The sequence below is a fragment of the Mauremys mutica genome, chromosome 2 (assembly GCF_020497125.1).
Source record: "Mauremys mutica isolate MM-2020 ecotype Southern chromosome 2, ASM2049712v1, whole genome shotgun sequence".
Lineage (NCBI taxonomy): Eukaryota > Metazoa > Chordata > Testudines > Geoemydidae > Mauremys > Mauremys mutica.
Window position 1 is genome coordinate 234,777,131 of NC_059073.1, and position 23,764 is coordinate 234,800,894.

General features: G+C 44.7%; 1 protein-coding gene across 3 annotated transcripts in view; it reads left to right on the forward strand.

Moving 5' to 3' along the window:
• Positions 1-23,764, forward strand: part of RAPGEF5 (Rap guanine nucleotide exchange factor 5) — a 231,490-nt gene that overhangs the window by 142,121 nt on the left and 65,605 nt on the right. For 2 of the 3 annotated variants that reach the window (XM_045007955.1, XM_045007953.1), the window contains exons 10-11: positions 3,599-3,717; positions 4,085-4,173. In XM_045007955.1, the coding sequence (XP_044863890.1) occupies positions 3,599-3,717; positions 4,085-4,173 (208 nt within the window). The remainder of the gene's footprint in view (positions 1-3,598; positions 3,718-4,084; positions 4,174-23,764) is intronic. The other variant, XM_045007954.1, reaches the window with a different exon arrangement.

A 23,764-nucleotide genomic window follows, 5' to 3' on the forward strand; every position in this document is an offset into this window, starting at 1 on the left:
ATTATAAGTTTGTAGTGTAGACTAGGGCTTAGTTGTGACTCTGCTGCTGACTTGCAGTGTAACTCTGGGCAGCCTCTTTACCTCAGTTTCATTATTGATAAAATGGGGATAATAATACAGACCTGCCTAGCTCACAAAGGTATAGTACAGATTAGTTAGACAATGCCTGTTCATTGTTTTGAAAAAGTGCTAAGTGTTTCTGTTTTGTTCAATATTTTGAATATGAAAACTTAAAATGACTATTGACAGAAACATATCTTGACTCACTGTTAAATTCTACAGGGCATAATCTTGCTCATGGCTCTGTCCTCCCTTTCGAATACTTTACATTCTCTATCCTCCTTGTTCTCTTCTCCCCATGGATGTAGGAAGGGCAGCCTGATGGTGGCCCTGGTTTAGTTTTCTTCCAACATGCATTAATTATCTCCTGGACCATACAAGATTCTAATAAGAGAAACATTCTTTCATCTTTACATAATTTCAAATGAATATCTTTTAGTCTTGAAAACACAAACACTTTAAACCCTGGGATATGTATAGGTCCTTTCTTCATGTGATTTTATTTATTTTATATATAAACTGAGTCCTGAGTGAATACATTTTGCGAACCCAAAACCTGGCCCCATGGTCACTCTATAATTTGAAATAAATATGCAAAGAAGACAGAAAGGAAGAACCTTGTTAAAACTTTACTATCTGGGCACTATGCAGTTAATTTGCATACTCTTATCCAAGTGGTTAATGGAGATTTTAAACATTAGTTTATTTTGATATTGGAAATGCTTTGTGTTTAGCAGGACTTCAATTCGGAAACTATATCTTCCCAGGATAAGATATTGTTAGTGCCCTATCAGTATGATATAGCTTCTGCCTCCTCCATTGCCCACTAGTGTTCTGCACAAAACGTACATGTATTTAATACACACTTACACACACTAGAAACCCATTTCCATATATGTGTATGTAGATGGTCCACTGATGTTGTTAAAACCATACATTATATAAATGCCCAATATGTATTTCACCTCAAAATATCTATGGATTATGGGGAAATGAGTATCAGGATTAGAGGATGTCTGAGAGAGAGTTTTGTGTATATAAACCTGTCTTTTGATGAATTGTTTGTGTTATTTTTCTCTCTTTATTCTTCTTTCATTGCAGCTCTGTAAATGTGTAGGCAACAAAAAACACATCTGGTGAAATAGAAGATTACAGTTATGCATCAGTATTCCTGTAATGTGGCTCCTCACTAATGCCCCCCGGGAGGGTTGCAATGAATATCTGACATTAATTGGTTCAGTAACAGTATGTCTGACCTTGAAGAAATTTAATAGGTCAATTCTTCATGGTGTTTTCTAATAAAGAAATCTTCTTAGACAGGAAGCTCTTCGGGGCAGGGATTGTGTCTTCATATGTGCAGGATCAGAGCCTCTGAGTGCTATCACAAAATAAATATTAAATAATAAGGAAATACAAGGCTAATCATAAAGCTGCACCACTGTATGTCATCATGAACATTGTTGCTTTCAGTAAATCTTTCATATTTTGGGATTCTCTATCAGCTGATAGATGTGGTGGGGGGAGCGGTGGGGGGAGGGACAGAAGGAGAAGTGAGGAGAGGTACTGAGGTGGGGGAGGAGTGGGCAGCTGGCTCCAGGCTGGGAAGGAGGGTCCCAACTGCTCCCAGGCAGGCCCATTTCAGCCCTTCCAGGTCCTGCTCCCCATCCTGTTCCTGAGCCCTGCATTGGCCACTCCAGTTCCTCTGAATCCCATTCTTGTCTCGGCACCACCCTCCTTATCGTGCAGGAGTTTATTTGGGGATAGAGCCCCCAAAATATTTCCATTGCAGGGGCACTAGCAGCCCCTGCTCCCTCAGCCTCCCAGTTCCACTTCTCCTGTGATGCATTATGGATACTGTACAGTGATACATAAGTGCTAGTTTTATTGCTTCAAAAATAGGCTAAAACCTGTGTCTGATTCAGGGGCGGATCCAGGCACCAGCACAGCAAGCGCGTGCCTGGGGTGGCAAGCCGTGGGGGGCGGCGTGCCGGTCGCTGTGAGGGCGGCAGTCAGGCAGGCTTTGGCGGCATGCCTGCGGGAGGTCCGCCGGTTCAGCGGCAATTTGGTGGTGGGTACCGAAGGCGCGGGACCGGCAGATCACCCGCAGAAACGCCGCCGAATCTGCGTGACCAGCGCACTGTCCACAGGCGTGCTGCCGAAAGCCGCCTGACTGCCGTGGTTGGGGTGGCAAAAAACAGAGCTGCCCCTGGTCTGATTTACTGAACAGTGAGACAAGGTGGGTGAAGTAATATATTTTATTGGACTAATTTCTGTTGGTCAGAGAGAGAAACTTTCAAGCTACACAGAGCTCTTTTTGAGGTCTGGGAAAGTTATTCCCAGCATCACAGCAAAATGCAAGAAAAGATATTTGCCCACTTTGTCTCTCTAATATCCTGGGACCGACACGGCTACAACTACACTGCATACAACAATTACCGAACAGTGTAATGCCAAACCAAATTACCATGAAGCATTGTTGATATTTTTAATAAGTTCTCAGAGCTGCAGTAGTTGAAATATCTGTTTGCATTTATGTTTCCTGCCTCTCTTTGTGCGGCTTCATGCACTTGTGGCAGGGTCTGCCAGGAGAATCTCACTGTGGTCAGAAGCTCTTCATCAGTCACTATGTTTCAATGCATGCTGCTCAGTCAGCAGCAAACCCTCATCTCGTACACTGCACAGTCAGCTTGCTTTAGTTGCTCTGTGCTCATGGATATAGGCTGCATGAGCAGAAACGGATGATTTGTTCAGCTCCCTCCTGTTTAAGGGAACCTAGATGAAGAAAATCAGTGCACTGACCCATAATGTCCAAATCTCAATTTAGCTCCGATTCAAACTATGGATGCTCATGGGGCTTAACTTCCTGTGTTGTCTTTTTTTATAATTAAAAGGTTGTTGAGAAGGAGGGAGATTTGAATGCAAAATACAAATAGAGGCTTAGAAACATATATGTGATCTTTGATCTTACTAGTTTTATTGCCTCTATTTAAACACACAAGAATAGTTTTACAGCATGTACATTTCTTTGAGTAGTAAGTTACCTATTGTTAGTGCTGTGAAAGTGTTTTTGCAGTTCTGTGACTATTGTAAGCAGTCTTCCAGTTTATTAATTAAAAAAATAGTGAAACATGCATTCTTCAAATGGAAGATGACTACATCACTGGTACTGTGAATAACCCTCTAATACACTGTGCTAAAAACTGGTAACAAAAGTCACAAAGGGGAACCTTTCTTCATTTCAGCTCTCCAACCAGATGTATTAACCCTGTTTCTTAATTTAAATATTTCAGCAAAGGGAACTGCTTTCTCCCTCGTTTCCAGCTCCGCTACTGTATATAAAAGGCAAGCAAGAGATCTGCCCAGATGCCTGATGCATTGTGAAGCTTTGGAGTATAAATTATGGGCAGAAATTGCAGTGTGTAGCAGCTTCCATAGGGAGAAAATGTACCTCTAATCAGCTCTCTCAATTTTTTCCAAATCCCATGAGAATTTACCACTTTCTTTCTCTGTTATTCCCTCCTCCCCCTCCAAATTAAAGCAGAATGATGAAGTATCTACTATTCAAGTGAAGGAACAAGACCAAGATGTTCTGGTGCTTAGGAAAGTGTCGTCACATAGCCCAGCCCCCACATCAGGGAGTGCCGAGAATGATTGGAGGTAAGAGTTTTTTCCTTGGGCACTCAGAGAGAGAGAGAGAGACACGCACACACAAGCTGACTGCAGAGCTTTCAGCAGCCAGATGGACTCAGTTACCAGCAAGAGAAATAAGATGGCAAGATATTGTAGCATTTAGGGAATGTCTTTGTTATTAACTCTACACTATGGGAAGTTCCAGGCTGAGGATCTTTGACCCTCATTTAGACAGGAAGGATTCTGCTGCCTTTCTAGGCAGGGAGCTTCCCTTGCCTACCTTTGATGTGCCTTATTTTAAATATATTGATGAAGAGGATGAGGAGGATGAATGGAGTAGCCGCTCACAGTCTTCAATTGAGGATGACTCTGTGGACTCTCTGCTTTCTGATAGATATGTGGTGGTATCTGGGACTCCAGAGAAGATTTTGGAGCACCTTCTGAATGACTTGCACCTAGAAGCAGTCCAAGACAAAGAGACAGGTAAGGTACAAATTGGATTCTGTTCCTAAAACACAGCTTTCTGTGTCCTGTGTTACTGTTCATAATATTGTCTGCACATTTGGCTGACAAGCTGACATGTAATAGTGCATATAATGACCTCTGCTATTAAGGGGTTCTAAGTGCTGTATTTAAACTCACATGCTGGATCTGTCAGGTGATATCTTAGCTATGTTTATCAACAGGAAATCAAATCTAGGCCAGTGGGGTTTTGTTTTGGTTTTGTTCCCTCTGAAATTCTCACTAGTCCTTGTTGAAAGCCAGTTGACTAATGTCATTGCCTTGGTACCTGATGTCAAATATAGGGAGGAAATGTGAGAACCCAACAATAAGAATGTGTTGAACTGGGGCACATAGCCTCTGGGCAGAAGTGTCAACAATTAATGAAACTATTCAGCAGCTACATGCTTTGCAGCAACTTCTGCTTTTTTCATAAATGGCTTTACATTGTTGCCTATATTGCACAAGCTGCAGTGTCTATTATACAGTACTTGTCTCTTCAACCAGAGACTGTAATTCTTTGTAGCCTGCAGCTATTATTATATCGATCAGACAACTTGATTCACAGTTTATGTAGCAGTTCAATCTTCTAACTAAATACAAATTTTGCCACCATCAAAGCACATTTGGCATATCTATTGCTTGATAAAAAGTCTCATAAACTTCCTGCAAAGCACAAGATATAGTATATAAGCGAATGTAGTACTTGTGAGTCTTCAACTAGAGACTGTGATTTGTTCCAGCCTGGAGCAAATTATTATATTGATCAGGCTACTTGACCTGTAGTGTATTTTTCAGCTTGGGCTCCTGGCTAAACGCAGTTTTCTGTCACCAGAGCTCCTTTGGTAGTTTATCAGGAGTTCCTGCAACCTGAAATCTATTTACAGTTTTAGTGAATGTAGTTATACTGGTGAAGTGTCAGCACAAGATCAACCCTTCAGAGTTTCAAAATGCTGCTGAAGGGCTCTGAAATGTAGCTGGCTGGAAATGGAGTTGATATTTTTTATTGTTCCCAATGGGGTTAAACTGCACATTCTTGATGCTTGTGTATATGCCCCACTACAAATGAGATTACTAAGAATAAACACGTTTAAAAGGATTAAAGTGACTAAAAGTATAAATAACATCTGTGACTCGCATAGGAATCTTAGTGTCCGTTCTCAAAACAAGTCAGTAGTTTATTGTTGGACAGAATTTATTTTCTTACCAATGATGCATAATTTACACAGAGAATAATCCAAAAGAAATGCAAACTGTCTGATTATTATGATTTCCCAATGCTGCTTCTGTCTGCCTAGAGATTAATATTTTGTGCGGTGAAAGCACCACTGTCTGATTGTTCTGCTTCCTCAGGTATAATCAAATAGTGCTGTGTGTAAATTTACTTGTACCAATTCCCAGGCTGAATTACAGAAGTGGTTCATGAAAGGATATTGCTGGCAGAGTAATTCAGATTAGGGAATAGTTCACTTATACATATTAGCATATGTAGATTTGGGGAGATTAGCTGGCCACTCCTATAAATTGTTGTTAGTTTTGTTCATAACCCCATAATCCTACTGGAGAATGTTGAGTTCTGCATTATTTTTTAAGTACAAAGAATTGCTGGCTTGGCTAAATCAGGTATCTAGTATATCCTGACTTTTTATTAGGTCTGTTTTACCTCCCTGCTTATTTTTTCCCATGAGGGTCCCAGCTCAGCTGCTCATTAGCATCTTTTTATTGTTCCAGAGTGTGGATGAAAAATTGCTTTTAAAACTGGTGCTAATGCCACTGCTTGACTGGCTGTAAGGAGATGATATATCCTTTTAGGTTGAATGTCTCAGCTCTGCAGTGTGGTCAGTAGAAGCTGGGTACTGTTCAGAAAACAAGAATTTAGAGCCTGACAATGGATTCAGATTTCCATTAAAAACAATGAAATGGCTGGCCCTAAACCATGACCAGTTGACCTGCAGTTACATGACAACACATGTGCTGTTGTTGTTTTCCTTTTAATTGTACAGTAATATGGGGCTTATCTTTAAAAAATTGACTTTAGGTGCTACATTTTCAAATGAAGGCACAATGGAGTCACCTGTCAAAATTTATGGAGGTCCATTGTAGAACCACTTATTTCCTAACCACAAACATTTGGTGTGAAAATGTGGAGTGCTGGTTGCACAGCAGGTACATGCACATCTTTGTGGTAGCACCTACAGGACCTATGTGAATGCCTACACAGCAAAGCCTCGGGCTGTGGGGGCTGTTTCAATGCAGTGTAGACTTCTGGGTTCAGGCTGGAGCCTGAGCTCCGCGACCCTCCCAGCTTGCAGGGTCCTAGAGTCTGGGATGCAGCCCGAGCCTGGAAGTTTACACTGCAATGAAATTGCCCTACAAGCCCAAGTTAGCTGTCACGGGCCAGCTATGGGTTTCTCATTGCAGTGTAGACACATCCTCAGTGGACAACAGAGCTAGTGGCGCCTCTGTTTGCCATGAAGCTACTTCTACCAGTTATTAGGGACCAGGGGCGGCTCTAGTAATTTCGCCGCCCCAAGCATGGCGGCACGCCGCGGGGGGCACGCTGGCAGTCGCTGGTCCCGCGGCTCCAGTGGACCTCCTGCAGACGTGCCTGCGGAGAGTCCGCCCCAAGCACGGCTGCGGGAGGTCCACTGGAGCCGCCTGCCGCCCTCCCGGCGACAGGCAGAGCGCCCCCCGTGGCATGCCGCCCCAAGCACGCGCTTGGCGCGCTGGGGTCTGGAGCCGGCCCTGTTAGGGACACTCTTTTAACCCATTCCACCAACATACATTCAGCAATGACACTGTTATGTTGCAGAGTAATGACGTCCTGAGTCATTTGAACCATTACCTTTGTAAGATGGTACAGTCATGCTTTAACTGACAGCAATTGGGTGTATACAATCCACCTTCCCAGAGAGCTGAAGGCATAGCGATGTGCCCTCTACTTAATACTCCAAGATGGCTGGCACGTCCCCATTTGTTTTTTGAAACCACAAAGAATATTGTTAGGGTTGATTGTTCAGTATGACTGGCTCTTTGGCACTGATCTGTAACTGATGTGAGAGAATTTGCACTCCAGTGGACGTCACAAAATCAGGAGAGAGAGAGAAAGTAATACACTGCCCTAACATATGTGATCATTTCCTTCTCTAGCACTTGGTCCACAGAGAGGATAAGAGCCTACTATTGCTATCAGCTAACAGTCCTTTAGATAGAAATACTTTCAGTTGATATTTTGAGAAACTTTGGAAACTTTCCCCAAAACTCTGTGGGGAAACTTGGTAAAGTAAAAGAGCAAAATAAATGACAATTTAGTTTTTATTTTCATGTTCATAGGGAGGAATAAGACTTTAGCAGAGTTAACATGCGGTAGAGCATGTAATATAATGTTTTCAGTTGTTGAGAAAGATAAGCTCCAGTATTAATGCTCTCTAACCCTAAAACTCCACTAATTTCCTTCACTTATATAGATTGTGAATGTATGTTTTCTGATCTCTAAAAGCTGGAGAGAAGAAAATGAAATATTACAACAGAATTAAAAAAATAGACTGTAATAGAATATGTTACAATAGCCAAGATGAGTTGTTTGCAAATAAATTTAAATGCTAGGCTCAAGGTTAAAATTTTACAGGACCTTTAGCCAGTAAAGTACTGGTGGTTTTTAAGTTATTGGGTCAGCCAAAGCTACAGAATTAATACAATAATCTACTTGAAGGGATTTAAACTGAATAAAGCTAGCTAGTTTCACAGGCAAGACAATTGCAGGGAGAGTATTCCCCCACCCCAGTCACAGAAGTCTGCTTGGTACTGCTAGACAAAAGGAAGAAATATAGGAAGCCAAATAAATTTATTTTTTTTCTTTAAAATGTTTAATTTTTCTATCTGAAGCTCTTATACCACCGGTGATCTATTACAGAAGGGGCTCAGTCCTGTATCCCTTGAGTTTCCATAACTCCCACTGATGTCTGTGGGAGTTTGGGGTGGGCAAGGAAAGCATGATTGGGGACCATAATGACTAAACACAAGTTATCGTAGTTTGTATAACTAAATGGTAACCCTGCATTAAATGTGCATTACTGCTACCATGTTACATTCATATATACCTTAGTAGTGCAGCTCACCTGTTAATATCCTGATGTTATAAATTTGATGGTATAGCATAATTACTGCACCTGATGAAGTTTGAGTGACGGGGTGGTGCAAAACTGGCACACTTTTTATAATAGTGCTAAGTACAATGTTAGTACATTCATAAAGGAACTGCACTGGTTCCAGAGTCTAGAACAGGGGTGGGCAAACTATGGCCTGGGGGTCGCATCTGGCCCTTCAGAGTTTTAACCTGGCCCTCGAGGTCCCACCGGGGAGCGGAGTCGGGGGCTTGCCCCGCTCTGCGCGTGCTGTGGCTCCTGGAAACAGTGGCACGTTTCCTCTCCAGCTCCTACACGTAGGGGTAGCCGGGGGCTCCACACACTGTCTCTGCCCCAAGTGCCGCCCCTGCAGCTCCCATTGGCTGGGAACCAAGGCCAATGGGAGCTGCAGAGACGGTGCCTGGGGATGGGTCAGCGCGCAGAGCTGCCTGGCTCCGCCTCTGTGTAGGAGCCAGAGTGGGGACATGCTGCTTCTAGGAGCTGCTTGAGGTAAGCCCTGCCTGGAGTCTGCACCCCTGACCCCGTCCCGTGCCCCAACCCCCTGCCACAGCCCTGATAGCCTTTCTGCCCTCAGAACCCCTCAGTTCCAGCCTAGAGCACCCTCCTGCACCCCCAACCCCTCATACCCAGACCCACTCTAGAGCCTGCACCCCTGGCCGGAGCCCGCACCCCCTCTCGCACTCCAACCCCCAATTTTGTGAGTATTCATGGCCCGCCATACAATTTCCATACCCAGATGTGGCCCTCGAGCCAAAAAGTTTGCCCACCCCTGGTCTAGAAGTAAAACCCATCGTGAAAACTAAATTTCCATAGTATGGACCCAATTGTCCTATCTGCTTGTGTGCCCAGAAAGGATAAAATCCTTATGGACTTGGGCAGGTGGTAGGGAGGGAAAGGCTCAGAAGAGGGCAGTGCCATCTCCACAGCATCATTTACTTGTTTTCCCTGGGCCTGCTGAAGCCTCTCCAACAGGATCCCTGCAAGGGCTGGGATATAGGCCCAAGATCAGAGGGCAAGTGTTAGGAGAAGAGCTGCTGTTCCACCCTACCTTGTCTCCACTGTACCTCACCCCCAGGGCTGGCTCCAGGGTTTTTGCCTCCCCAGGCGGCAGGGAGGGGGAAAAAAAAGCCATGATCGCGAACTTCGGCGGCAGCTCCACCGCACCGCTTTCTTCTTCGGCAGCATGTCCTTCCCTCCGGGATGGACCGAGGGACCCGCCGCCAAAGAGCCCAACATGCCACCCCTTCCCCTTGGCCGCCCCAAGTACCTGCTTGCTGAGCTGGTGCCTGGAGCCGGCCTTGCTCACCCCAAATCCATGGATCTTACTTGCTGTTTTACTCCATAGTATGGCTCCCTGTGGGGAGTTCTGGGGCAGTGGCTGATGATGGAAAAAGCCATGCTGCCAAGGAGTTGGAGGGAACTGAGAGTGATTGTAGGGGTTCAAACCCCCTTCTGCTTTCCTTGGAGTAGAAGACAAACCCAACCCCTTTGATAGAAAAGTGGAGAGGAAACTTTGTTTCCTGCCAACTGTGCCAGAGTTGCTTAGTTGGGAGATGATAGGCCCCCTGTACTTGGGACTTCTGAGAGTCAGATTTGCCAAAGAAGAAAAGCAACCTACAATATGTCATTAGGCAATAATAGTACATCATTCCCACCTCACCCCCTCAATTTTCCCCCATTGTAATGAATTCCTTTACCCATACTAATTGCCACCTCTTGCCATGTTAAGTGGGCAATTGGCAGCCTTCAGAAGGGCCAGCTCTATAGTTGTGTGTTTTTGTTTATGCCTAGCTGCAGTAGTATTGTAAATGGCTCACAAAAACACTGTATAGACTATTTATAATGTTAGACCTTAGTCCATCCCGTGCTTTGCTGTACATTGGGCTACCCACATTTGCCATCCTTGCCTATCAACTGCCCTTCTTGCTAAATCTTCCCATTTTATGTTGAGGTGCTTGATGTTGTTCAGAACTGTTCGTGTCCATGTTATTCCTCTCTTTCTTCTTGCATTTTCTGGTTTCCATTCCAGGGCGGTATTTGGTAAGCATTCTTTTTCCATTCTCCGCACGTGTCCCAGCCACTGATGTCTTCTTTTGTAAATTATTTGTGAGAGGTGCCTTGTCCAGTAATTTTTTTGACTTCTTCATTTATCTTCCTATCTCTCTGTTATTCCCAATATTCTTCTCAGACATTTGTGATGGAATGCATCCAGCTTTTGCGATTCTTTCTTGGTCAGTTGCCATGTCTCACTGCTATATGTTGTGATGGTGATAACAATTGCTTTGTACACATTCAGTTTTGTCTTGAGGGAGGTGTTTTTGAGTTGCCAGATGTTTTTGCCTTCCCGATTCTTCTTCTTTCCTCAGAACTGGTAAGATCAAATAGATACAATGATTACAATCTAATCAATATGCCATGCCACTTACCTTTCCAAAAAGTAAACTCAGATAGTTTTAAATAGGCCCATGGCACTCCTTAGTTTAAGGGTTTAGGACCTTTCCTAGACACAAGACTGTGAAGCAAAGATACAAGTTGCACTTTTGCACAATCTTTGGACCTCAGGTATTCTTCCTGAAATGGAATATGGAGTTAAAAGCTCAAATATATCAGTAGGATAAAGTCCATTTATGGCTTTGAAAAATTACAATAAAGAATTTGGATTTAGTTCATACACCAGCTTCTGGTTCAGAGGGGCAAAGTCGTGGATACGCAGACTCTCTTCTGCTACCCCCAGCTTAATTCTCATGGCCACCTCCTATACTAGCTGCAGGCCACAGATCAGCTCCTTATGTAGCCCTATATGCAGCGCATTGCAGTAATCCAGCCTCTCTGACACACAGACATGCATTATGTTTCCTGTTCAGTAGAGCTGGTTTGAACATTTTTGGCTAAATGAAATTTCAGCTAAATATGCTCTTTCAATAATATATTCCAATATGGAATGAAAACAAATGTCAAAACCTCAGAAGTGGCCACAAAATGGAATTGTCGTCCTCTGGGGGGGCTCTACTGATGAATACAAGGAAGAACCACCAAATACACCTCTACCCCGATATAACGTGACCTGATATAACACAAATTTGGCTATAACGCGGTAAAGCAGTGCTCGAGTGGATCAAAGCAAGTTTGATATAACGTGGTTTCACCTATAATGCGGTAAGATTTTTTGGCTCCTGAGGACAGTGTTATATTGGGGTAGAGGTATATTGGGCCTTAAGAAAGTAAAACAAAAATATATGGCCAAACTCTGAGGTAAATCAGAAGTGTACATTTTACCTTCTATGTGCCCCTCGAGGCCTGGTTCTCCTCTCAGTGGGTCAGTATAAAACCTGTGTGAGAGGGGCTTGAGGCTCTCTGTACTTTCTTATATTCCCTTAATCCCTTTCCTCCCATTTACTGATACGTAATTTACAAGTCCTTATACTTTAGCTCTGGATTTGGCTGGTAAACCAATAATGATGCATTACACATCACATTACACATCCACAATACATACAGTGGATTCAATGCTATCAATCCTACTTTGGAAAACATATAGTTGCCCCTTTCTTGACTAACAGCAGATTTTGTGGCCTTGTAACTCAGTTTGCTGTTAGAGCAGAAATTGTGAGACACAGTAGAGCAGGGGTCCCCAACCCCCGGTCCGCGGCCTCTTAGAAACCGGGCCGCGAACCGACCCAGTGCAGCTTCCGCAGGCATGCCTGCGGGAGGTCCAGCTGAGCCGTGGGACGAGCTCTCCCTCCGCAGTCGTGCCTGCGGGAGGTCCGCTGCTCCCGGGGCTCAGCTGGAGCTTCCGCCGGCACGCCTGCGGAAGCTCCACTGGAGCCGGTGGACCTCCCGCAGGCGTGCCTGCGGAAGCTCCAGCTGAGCCCCGGGAGCAGCGGACCTCCCGCAGGCACGACTGCGGAGGGAGCGCTCGTCCCGCGGCTCAGCTGGACCTCCCGCAGGCACGCCTGCGGAGGGTCCGGCAAACGAAACCGGTCCCTGGACCTAAAAAGGTTGGGGACCCCTGCAGTACAGTAATTATTGGTGCAATTCTTTTATGTGCAGATTATACACAAGTCTTGTTGGTTGAATGGAACAGGTCACAAACCGCACACTGACAATTCCCTCTTTTAGTGTCCTCAGCCAATCTTTGCACCACTGCACTTTACCAAGAGGCAGCTCTCTTGGGCCTCTGTTGTCTTTGAGACTCACTCCAATCTAACTGCTAAAACAGTGTTGTTTCCCTTTCCTGCCTTATCCTCTGGGCTTTTTACCTGAGAATCACCTGTCTGAAGCTATTCACCCAGAAGTGCATGGTCTTGAAAAGCAAAGCCTGCTCATCACTTCTCCCTTTGTGTGGCTCCTGCACATTGAGACAAAAGAGGGTGCATGTACATTAATGATTCGTATAACATGCATGACTTTAGCGCCTTTTGCTATTTTGTAGGAAGTAATTTCATATAAAAGAACATAGAGCTTCTTCCTAAGGCCTCCCTATAATGTTATATAACATGAGAATTGTGCCGCCTTAGAGGTTAATTAGAAAATAAGTTTGTGATTGTGGGGGAGTGGGGAGTTGGAATTACATAAGTATGCTGAAAACACACAAAACTATATCATGAAATACTGAATGTTTCTTTCAGAGAATACAGCCCATGCACTGTACTCAGGGAATTCCAATGTTTCCAGTGTAGTCTGGGTTCAAAGTTGCTATAGTACAATGATTTTCTTGTGAGATTAGCGTTTTCTGAGAAATGAAAAAGAGCACATTCATTACCACCCACAGCATGTGAAGGAAGGACTCACTCACAGAATAAGGATCTGCACTAAGTTATATGTTCATTACAGACCTGAAACAAGTCTGTTCTACTAAGATTTTCTATAAACTAAATTTACTCTCCTGTTAAATTTACTCCACCCTTTCCTCAGCAATTCCTCATAACGAGGCCACAGTTCAAACAGTTTTGCACTATATAGAAGCCAAAATCCTGGCCTTTTGTGATTAGGAGCAGCACTGTTTTTGATTACAGCCAAACTATAATTCACAGTTACGTTAACAGATCTGCATCTTGCAATCTATTATTACTGAACTTTGTGAGATCTTTGTGGATACTGTACTGGTGCAATTGCTTTCTTTTCCAGCCCTCACTTTAGCCTTTCTACAGTAAGAGCTTATGCTGAAACTAACATAAAAAGAAGTAAAAAAACAAAAACAAACCAATAATTTCCCCTCTCTCCTCACAAAAACCCACACTGCTCACAAATAGTTTTTATGATTATTGATTCAAATGGAGTTTTAGGTTAATTCTGTATATGTAATTTGCAAATGAGTAGTTAGACCTTTTATAGCTTCTATGGGATCCCCCAAAAGTAACTGCAAAATTTTGAATTGTTCTTCAACACTAAACACCTCTGCTGCAGCACACTCTGGAACAAGTGTACAAATACAGCATAGCCTACGAAAGCCCGACTATGGCTTATGTAAACGGATGCAAGAGAAACAGACTTTCATTTAAAACATCCAACTTGGACGCTGTAGAGTGGTGGCCATAGGGAACCGGGCCTGATCCTCCTCCACCTGGCCCCAGTGGAAGCTAGCAGGGCCAATTGCTACTTTCTAACTTCCACCGCTAGCATGCACTTCAGAGCTTATAGTAGCTGAGCATCAGCTGTAATAGAGCTCAGCTCCATTATGCACTGTCCCCTGACATGCCACTTCCCCTTTCTAATTGAGGGGGCAGCTGACGTAGGAAGCAGCAACACAAGCAGATAATCCTCCTGTGAAGGGGATAATTCTCCTGTGGAATCTCTAGCCAGTTTAAATTGAAATTAGGCAGATGGTGCAGACCAGAGAATTCAGACACTGTGTTTAATTTTGGATGGATCTAAGGAGAACACTTTTATGAAACTTCAGATGTTTCTGAAAAAAAGGAAATATTTGAGCAAGATGCTCTTGGCCCAGTGCAAAAGCTTTGTGAATTAGAGGGCTGTTGAAAACCTACGTGTTTTCATAATGCATGGTCTTCTAGGAGCAGAGACTTGATCCTCAAGGGGACTAAGCACTACTTTGGGGTGCTCAGCATCTCTCAGGAGATGCTATAAGTTGTGCATTTAGGGCCCAGACCTGTACCACTGAAATCAGTACGAGTTTTGCCACTGACTTAAATGAGAGCAGAGTTGAGCTACTTTGACAGCCAGAAATAGTGTCTTTTGAAATCAGGGAGTTCAAAGCATCGCATGCTCAGTGTCACCAACCTTTTTGAGTGTTACTAGTTCTAGCAAAAGGAAAGATTTGAAATAACATCAGCTACTGAAACAAAATAAATTGCATGTCTCGTTTTTAATTTTTTTAAATTTTTTAAATAAGGTGGAAAAATAGCTGCTCGACTTGTGATTGTGACAGAAGCTCCAATAGCAGACAGTAGAGTCACACTGAAATCATAAGATGACCTTCTCTCAGTTCAGAAATATTTGTCACATCTTTCCAAAGTAAACCCCATATCCTGTCTCTGCAGTTAAAAAGTCATGTTAAGGGGGATGCAGCCAGAGAAATTTTGGGGCAAAGTAAATGGTGCAAAAATCAATGTAGACAAAAGAGGGGTCATTGATCGCATTTTGTTGACTATTAATTACAATCATTTGCTGATGTTTTGCTGTGACAGTATTTTGAACCAAATTGTGATTTTATTCTTTCGTTTGACCTTGAACCTTGATAGAGCTACAAATTGCTAAAATTAGAGATGTAAACACCAAGAGGTCATACTGCTCACATAGAGTATGATATGTGCCTTTTAAATGAAGCCACTGTGGCTTTTTACTGACCTTCTTAATTCTATTTCTTTATGCCCCACCTCCTCCAAATTCCATTATCCCTCCTTTTCCTGCCCTTAGAGCTTTTTCTGAATTCAACAATCAAAGCTGTTCTTTCAGTTCCCCCCACCCTCTTTATTACCTAGCATTTGTGGGTGTTTGTTGATCTACTCGTAGAGCTCTCTGAAATGGACAGAATAGATAAACAGAAAAATTAAGTAGATAGAAAGACAAATCCTGATGTCTTTTTTGCCCTTTCCTAAATGTGATTTTAGAGCTCCATTGTCAACACAATAATGAAACGCTTGTGCGTGGAAACTGGCGCTCCCTCCCACTGATAAATGTAAAGCCTTGTCTGTGTGATTTTGTTTGTTGTTGTGGATGTCGGTACATCATACTGATTACACAGCCATAAATTGGATGCAAAAAACTATTCTAAGTAGCATTAGTCAAATCTCTGGTGTGCTCTTCATTAACATTCTCCAAGCAACAGTAAGCTTACAACATTTAAAAAAAAATATCCTGGAATAGAATGGAAATCTCTAGCTATGGGCAAATGATAACATTTAGAATATTAAAGTGACCACTGCTTTACTTCATCTCCGCACCTAAACCTTGCTGTCTCTGAAGATAACTACATAATAGGCAGTTAAAATTTCTCTAACGTCCTATTTGAGTATATACCAGCAAGAGATCTGCAGTTTTGGTAGTTTGCAGTTTGAGTACCTCAAAACTCCCCAGAACCCACCTGTTTTCTAATAAGTTAAAATACCTCCATTGTCATGCCTCTTTCTGCTTCAGTTATTAACAAAGAACTCTTTCTGAAGGGGGACTGGGTGATTCCTGGAACTGGTAACTAGATACGTAGCCTTTTTCTTATAGGTCATTGGTTCAATTTGTGGTTGTTAGTGTTAGTTCATGACCATTTGATGGCCAGTGTGAAATGAGTTCATGGAGGCAGGTGTCCATGTCAAACTGTTATCTCACTGGGCAGTAAATAGCACCCATCTTGTAATTCTCTGTACAAAAGGACTGACTGACAATGGAGACTGCCCCCTAACCACTAGAGCTGGTCCTCCAGGACAGGGCAGAAACACATTGCTGGAGGCAGAGTCATATGGCTGCTACCCATGCTGTCCTTAAGATTTCTTGGATTCCAGTCTCTACACCTGGACATAAGACTCTTTTCACAAAGTGGCACTTTCTACATTGCTGTTGTATTGAATTTTGGGGACATTGGCTCTAGGATGGAGTGAGGCTATAACTACTTATCTTCCAAAACCACTTGTAGAGCATATGTAAATAACTTTTTAGGGAATGGGGATGGGAGGTTCACTTTGTGAGGATATAGCTCTTTAGCATCAGTGAGTGTTACATATGCATATCAAGCTAAGATTAGTGTCCCGTAATTAATCTGCACTTACATAGCAATTTGTCATATATTTAAGGAGTTCTGTTGAAAGCCAGTTATTTAAAAAGAGTCTTAGGTCTTGTCTCCCCAAACTTAGTTTGTGGCAAGCTGGGGCGTGAATTTACTCTGCAATAGCCAATTGTCAGTGTGGACCCTGCTGACATGCATTAACAGTCCCTTTGTGCACTTTGATCTGCCTCTCTTTGAAATGGGAGTAGATCAAAGAACAGTAAGGAATTATTAGTGTGCATCAGTAGGGTCCACATGGACAGTTGGTCCGCAGCAGGCTAGTGCACGGTAAATTCGCACCCTCGCTTGCCGTGAACTAAATGTTTGTGTAGACAAGCCCTGAAAGTGCACAAGTCTAATGCTTCCTTCTGTGAGAGAGAAGCAACTGCAAATTTCAAGTCAGGGAATTTCCTATAAAGTCTCGGCAGGGAAATGCAGTTTTTCCTCGCTGCTGTTGTTGTTAACCATCCTCCTAACCACTAGATACCCCAAGATAAGCAGGAGACGAGGTTTCTTTGTGGACATCCCATATCTCTGCCCCTCTTGCTGACTTGTGTTGACTCCTAGGAAACATGGCTACAGTACAAGGCATGCTTTCAGGGGCTCCCTCTGCCATGGCTTCTCCCAGAATCCTGGTGGTGGGAAGAGGGGCAGGCTACATCACCAAGAGAAAAAGCATTACAATTTAATAGTCTCAGGCTGTAATGACTCTGTTTTCCACTGTGGGAATATGGAGAAACCCAGCCAGTTTCCCTATCACATGCCTTCTCCAGCTCTATGGTGCTGGAATCCTTTGGAGTCCTGTAGAGAGGTTTCCACAGGTTTGGGGGAAGTATGTACAGAGATGGAGGGAGGTCCTGGGCCCTTTATTTAAAAATCTCTTGCTGAGAGGATTGGAGATATGTGCAGAGAAGTAATTATATCTTTACCCTCTATTTTTCCTCCTTGCTGACAAGATGTTTAGAAAGATTCAATGTGGTATCTTCTAAGCACTGAATCTAATTACAAAGAGTAATAAATCACTAATGTCATTGTTTTCTTTAACACTTTAAAAATGTTATGTTAACAGTTATGCAGGAAGCTGTCACCTTGGATCTCATGATCCAGAGAAAGATGGAGAGAATTGAGTTCCCACTAGAAGGGACTGACTGTCTTCTCTGATATGGATCAGTGTAAAGGGCCTTAAAGCAATTGGTGGAACAAATCCCCACAAAGTACCCCACTTCGTTTTTGAACCCCTCTACCTTAAGGAGTGTCAGGGTGGGCAGGGGAGGGAGAGGGGGTCCAGCTGTTCTTTGCCAGCATAATGGCCCACAGAGAGCCATTGCAAACCAGCACAATTTAGAGCAGTCCTGGGGCAGAATTTAGAAAGTTGAGATGCATTTTAAAGACATTGTCTGTTGTGTATTTGGTTGTCATGGTTTTTGTTGCTATGGCAACTGAGTTAGATTATTATGGGTTAGCTCAGCCAGCTTCAGCCGGCTGAGTGAGCTCTCTGTCTCTGTAAACAAAATGGTGGTTTTGTTAGCTGTCTGCTCTCTGGCCTCAAGTGATTTCTTCCTAAACCGGCTCCCCCCAAGGATATAACAAGTGGCGACGAGGGTGAGATTCCGGTGCTGCTCCAGTAACAGAAGGAAGTAGAAGTCAAGGTAAAGAACAAACAAACAAAAAAGCTGCTTGTTTGCACTGACTGTGAAAGTGAAACTAAAATCATGGCTACTCTGACCAGGCCACTGGAACCTTTTGATGAGAATATAGAGCAGTGGCATGTGTATACTGAGCGTTTTGAGCTTTTTTTTATTGCAAATGACATTACAGAAGCGAAGAAGGTGCCAATATTCTTACGTGTTGTAGGGGCTAAAACCTACTCCCTGCTACGCAGCTTACTACACCCTGTTAAGCCAGCAACTAAATCTTACAGTGACATTGTGGAAATCCTGGGGTCCCATTTTTCCCCAAAACCACTGGTAATTGCTGAAAGATATAGGTTCCACAAAAGAGACCAAAAGGAAGATGAAACAGTTGTACAATTTGTAGCCATTTTAAAAAAGCTAGCAGAACACTGTGAATTTAAAGAAATGTTAAATGATGCCCTGCGTGACAGGTTAGTGTGTGGCCTCTACAGTGAAGCTATATGGAAGCGCCTACTGATAGAGGCTCAGCTTACCTTACAGAAGGCTGTTGATATTGCTGTCTCCATGGAACTGGCTACAAGGGAGGCGCAATACATCGGTGCATCCCCTAGGGTGCAAAAAGTGTCACAAGAACCGACCCACAAAACTGTGCAGAGTCAAGAATGTTACCGCTGTGGTAAGCCGGGTCACCAGGCATCAGAATGCTGGTGTAAGGACCTGGTGTGTCGACACTGTGGCAAAAAGGGACACATTGAGTGTGCCTGCCTGTGGTCTGGCCGACAAAAAGAGGAACCCTGCATACCCTAGAGCAGACCCAGGATGATCAAGGTGACACCTCATCGCAAGAGGAAGTGCCACTGCATGTTTTGTCTTTGGCAATGGGCTCACATGAATACTGGGTAACCCCGTTATTGGATGGCAAACCTATACGCATAGAACTGGACACCGGTGCAGCCGTCTCGCTGGTCTCAGAGACTGTGTATAAAGAAAAGCTACAGCATCTTCCGCTTAAGGCAACAAAAACTGTTCTGAAGACGTATACGGGAGAAGCTGTGCCCGTGTTGGGCACTATTGATGTTAAGGTGGAGCTCAATGGACAGGCTGCTAAATTGCCACTGTTTGTGGTGAGAGGTAACTACCCAGCCCTAATGGGTAGGTCTTGGCTTGAGAAGATTCAACTGAACTTGGCAGAAGTGCACCGGATGACTAAAGAAGAAACAAGTCTAACCCCTATACTAAGGAAACATGCTGCTGTTTTTGGAGATGATTTGGGAAGTATGACGGGAATCACTGTGACATTGAACATTAAACCTGACAGTCCACCAAAATATCTGAAAGCCCGAACTGTGCCATATGCCATCAGGCCAAAAGTTGAAGCAGACCTGGAGCGCCTGGTCACCAATGGAGTCCTAATACCAGTTACCCATAGCTCATGGGCCACTCCTATTGTTCCAATCGTGTAGAAAGATGGCTCTCTCCGGATTTGCGGTGATTTTAAAGTCACTGTCAACCCAGTGTTGTGTGCAGAGCAATACCCGCTTCCCCGCATCGATGACCTCTTCGCAGGCCTGGCTGGGGGACAAAAGTTCAGTAAGATTGATCTGAGTCAAGCATATTTACAGATGCACGGCGATGAAAAGTCCCAAGAGCTGTTGACTATTGTGATTCATAAGGGGCTTTATCGATACTGTCGCCTACCCTTCGGAGTAACATCTGCTCCCGCCCTGTTCCAGAGGGCTATGGACCAGATCTTGTGTGGCTTGTCAGGAGTTCAGTGCTATCTGGATGATATCCTGGTCACTGGAAGAAATGAAGAGGATCACTTAAAGAATTTAGAGGCTACCCTACAAAGACTGGAAGAGTATGGCCTACGAGTTCGCAAAGACAAGTGTGAATTCTTCAAGCCCTCTGTTGAATATTTGGGACACATCATTGATTCTGCAGGTCTTCATAAGGCCCCTGCAAAAGTTAAGGCTATTGTGGAGGCTCCCCCACCTCGAAATGTAAGCCAGCTGCGCTCGTTTCTAGGACTCCTGAACTATTATGGAAAGTTCATCTCACAGTTAGCCACACTGCTAAAACCACTTCATGAGCTCCTTGGGCAGAAAAAGGCCTGGAAGTGGACTGAAGCCTGTGATGTTGCATTTAACAAAGCTAAGGATGCATTGCTAAATTCTGAAGTTCTAACGCACTTTGATCCATCCTTACCACTGCAATTGGCCTGCGACGCCTCCCCTTATGGAGTGGGAGCAGTCGTGTCACATATTATGCCTTCAGGAGAAGAGAGACCTATTGCTTTTGCTTCACGCACTCTAAGCAAAGCAGAAACTAACTACGCCCAAATCGAACGTGAGGCATTAGGAATTGTTTTTGGAATTCGGAAGTTTCATCAGTACCTGTTTGGGCGAAAGTTTACTCTTCTCACAGACCATCGACCTCTGACATCAATTTTTGGACCCTACACAGGCATTCCCCCATTAGCTGCTAGTCGTATGCAACATTGGGCATTGTTACTTTCAGCACACACATATGAAATCAAATATCGGAAATCCACTCTGCACGGCAGTGCAGATGGCCTCTCAAGGTTGCCTTTGCCGGTCAAACACCAAGATAGTGCCCAAAAGGAAATCATCTACTTTGAACAGGTAGAGAATACACCCATCACTGCTACTCAGATAAAGAAGGGCAACTCGCGTTGACCCAGTATTGTCCCAAGTTATGGACCTGGTGATGCATGGAAAATCTCGACAAACCTCTCCGGTCTCATCCGACCTTGTTCCCTACATGTCCAAGCGGATGGAGTTATCGGTTCAATCTGGTTGTTTGTTGTGGGGGAGACGTGTCATTATTCCACCACCACTGAGATCACAGATGTCAGAACAGCTTCATTCCGGTCACTGTGGAATAGTGCGCATGAAGGAAATTGCACGAAGCTATTTTTGGTGGCCTGGATTGGACAGCGCTATTGAAGAGAAGGCAAAAGCTTGTATGTCATGTCAGGGTGTGAGGAATGCACCCCAGTGGGCACCCCTACATCCATGGGACTGGCCTGAAAACCCGTGGCAACGTATTCACGTTGACTTTGCTGGCCCCCTTGAAGGAAGCATGTTCTTGGTGGCAATAGATGCCCATTCTAAATGGCCAGAAGTCTCTATAATGCAGTCCACTTCTGCAGAGAGTACTATCCAAAAACTACGAGGACTCTTTAGTCATTTTGGTCTGCCAGAACAACTTGTGAGCGACAACGGACCGCAGTTCGTTTCTCAGGAGTTTCAAAATTTTATGAAGGCAAATGGGATACACCACATCACGTCAGCACTATATCATCCGTCCACCAATGGATTAGCTGAAAGATTTGTGCAGACAATGAAAAACGCTTTGAAATCAGCAAGGGGACAACACTCCATTCAAAAGCGTCTGGATACCTTTTTACTTTCCTACAGAAACACACCTCATGCTACGACCCACGCATCTCCGGCCTTTCTAATGATGGGACGACAGCTGCGCACTTGCTTTGATCTGCTGAAACCTTCTGAACCCCGACAAATTGTGCAACATCAGCAGCAATATCAAGTCATCAGACGGGCACCCAGAGCAAAAGACCGAACCTTTAGCCCGGGACAGCCAGTTTTGGCTCGGAATTATACTTCCAGAGCTAAATGGGTCCCGGCCACAGTCATCACTCAAACAGGACCTGTTTCCTACACAGCCCGGACTGCAGAGAATCTTACCTGGCGGCGACATGTAGATCAGCTGTTGCCAGGTCATGCCAGTCCTCAGGACCCATCTGCAGTTGAGGGGTCTGACTTCACCTCTTCTGGTGAGGCACCGAATCACAAGTCACCTGTTCCTGACTGTTCTCCTCCATTACAGCCGGCGGCTGAGATACCCCTTTGCCCAGCACGAGCTGATACCACCTCCTCAACCATTCGTGCTGCGGACCCTGAGCCCCTAGTGCTTTCGGGTGCAATAACACCAGAAGTTCGCCGTAATCCACCTAGAGACAGAAGGCCTCCTCATCGGCTGGATCTTTAGCTAGGGCGAACCCATGGTTATGGGGCAAAATAATCCCCAGGGTTTAGCCGGGAATGGAGGCAGTCTACCCTCCTTCTCTAGTCTAGTGTGTGTTTTATTTAGGGGATGTTCTTATTAGGGAGGGAGGAATATGTTGTGTATTTGGTTGTCATGGTTTTTGTTGCTATGGCAACTGAGTTAGATTATTATGGGTTAGCTCAGCCAGCTTCAGCCGGCTGAGTGAGCTCTCTGTCTCTGTAAATAAAATGGTGGTTTTGTTAGCTGTCAGCTCTCTGACCTCAAGTGATTTCTTCCTAAACCGGCTCCCCCCAAGGATATAACATTTTCCCTCCCTACTTGCTCCATTTCCTGTGTCTAGCACTGGTAAAGACTAAGAAACAGGGGCACTGCAATGGGGGGGGGGAGGACAGGGTGCCATGGCCTCCCACTTTTTGAAAATGGATGGGCCTAGGCTGTCCACTTTTTGGCAGAGGACCCACCCCCCCATCCCGGCCAGCTGGACTGTGGCTGGGGAGCCTGGGCAGCTATGGGGTGCCATGTTGTGAATCTGCCACCTGCCTGGGATGTGAGGGTCGAGAGTGGTCCCGGCCCATGTCCCTTCCTTGCATGACCGCCCCACTCTCCAGAGTAGGAGGGTCCGTGTTTCAGCACAGCTGCCTGCAGCTCTTATTTAGACCGTCTCCGGCTGGGGCGGGGTGGGTCACGGCCCAGCCATAATAAGAGCCGCATGGACCTTAGGAATTATACCATCTTGCACTGCTCAAGAAGTGCAAGTTTATTAATTGGTTCACCACTTCATCAATGGAAAGTTTGATTTACCAAACACTGAGCAGATTTACCAAATACTTTAGGCAAACTCACTGGTAAATATAAACAGTAGAACAAGTTTATTGATTACAAAAGATAGATTTTAAGTAATTATAGATGATAGGCAAAAAGTCAGAGTGGTTACCAAAATAAAATAAAATATAAGCACGCAGTCTAAACTCTCAACCCTACTAGACTGGGCAACATCTAGATGAGCAATTTTTCTCATCCCTCTGGATATTGCAGTTCATAATACATGTTTCCCCAGGGCCAGCCCTAGACATTGTGGTGCCTTATGCAGCTCCCCCACGGGGGGTGGGACAGGCTGGCCCCAGACCTCTGCAAGGTGAGGGGGGGGGCTGTGCCCAAGATCTGTGGGGGGCAGGAGCAGGCTTTGGGGGTAGGGGGGAAACTGCTCCCCAGCACAAGCCGGTGGAGCAGAGTGGGCTGGGGCCAGGTCACTCCACTTTCTGTCACCCGGTGAGTGCAGGGCGCGCCGGACCCCTGCTGCAGTCCCCCGGGATGTAGTTCAGGGGAAGGGGTGGAGTGGGGGCCGGGTGGAAAGAGGCAGGGCAGGGGTGAAGCAGGGGCAGGGGCTTTGGGGAAGAGGTGTGATGGGGGCAGAGCAGGGGCGGGCACTGTGACAAAGGGGTGGAGTGGGTGCAGGGGGGAGCAGGGGAGCTTTCCTGGCTGGCTCAGCTGGCTGGGGGATCAGGCTGGCTGCTGGAGCAGCACAC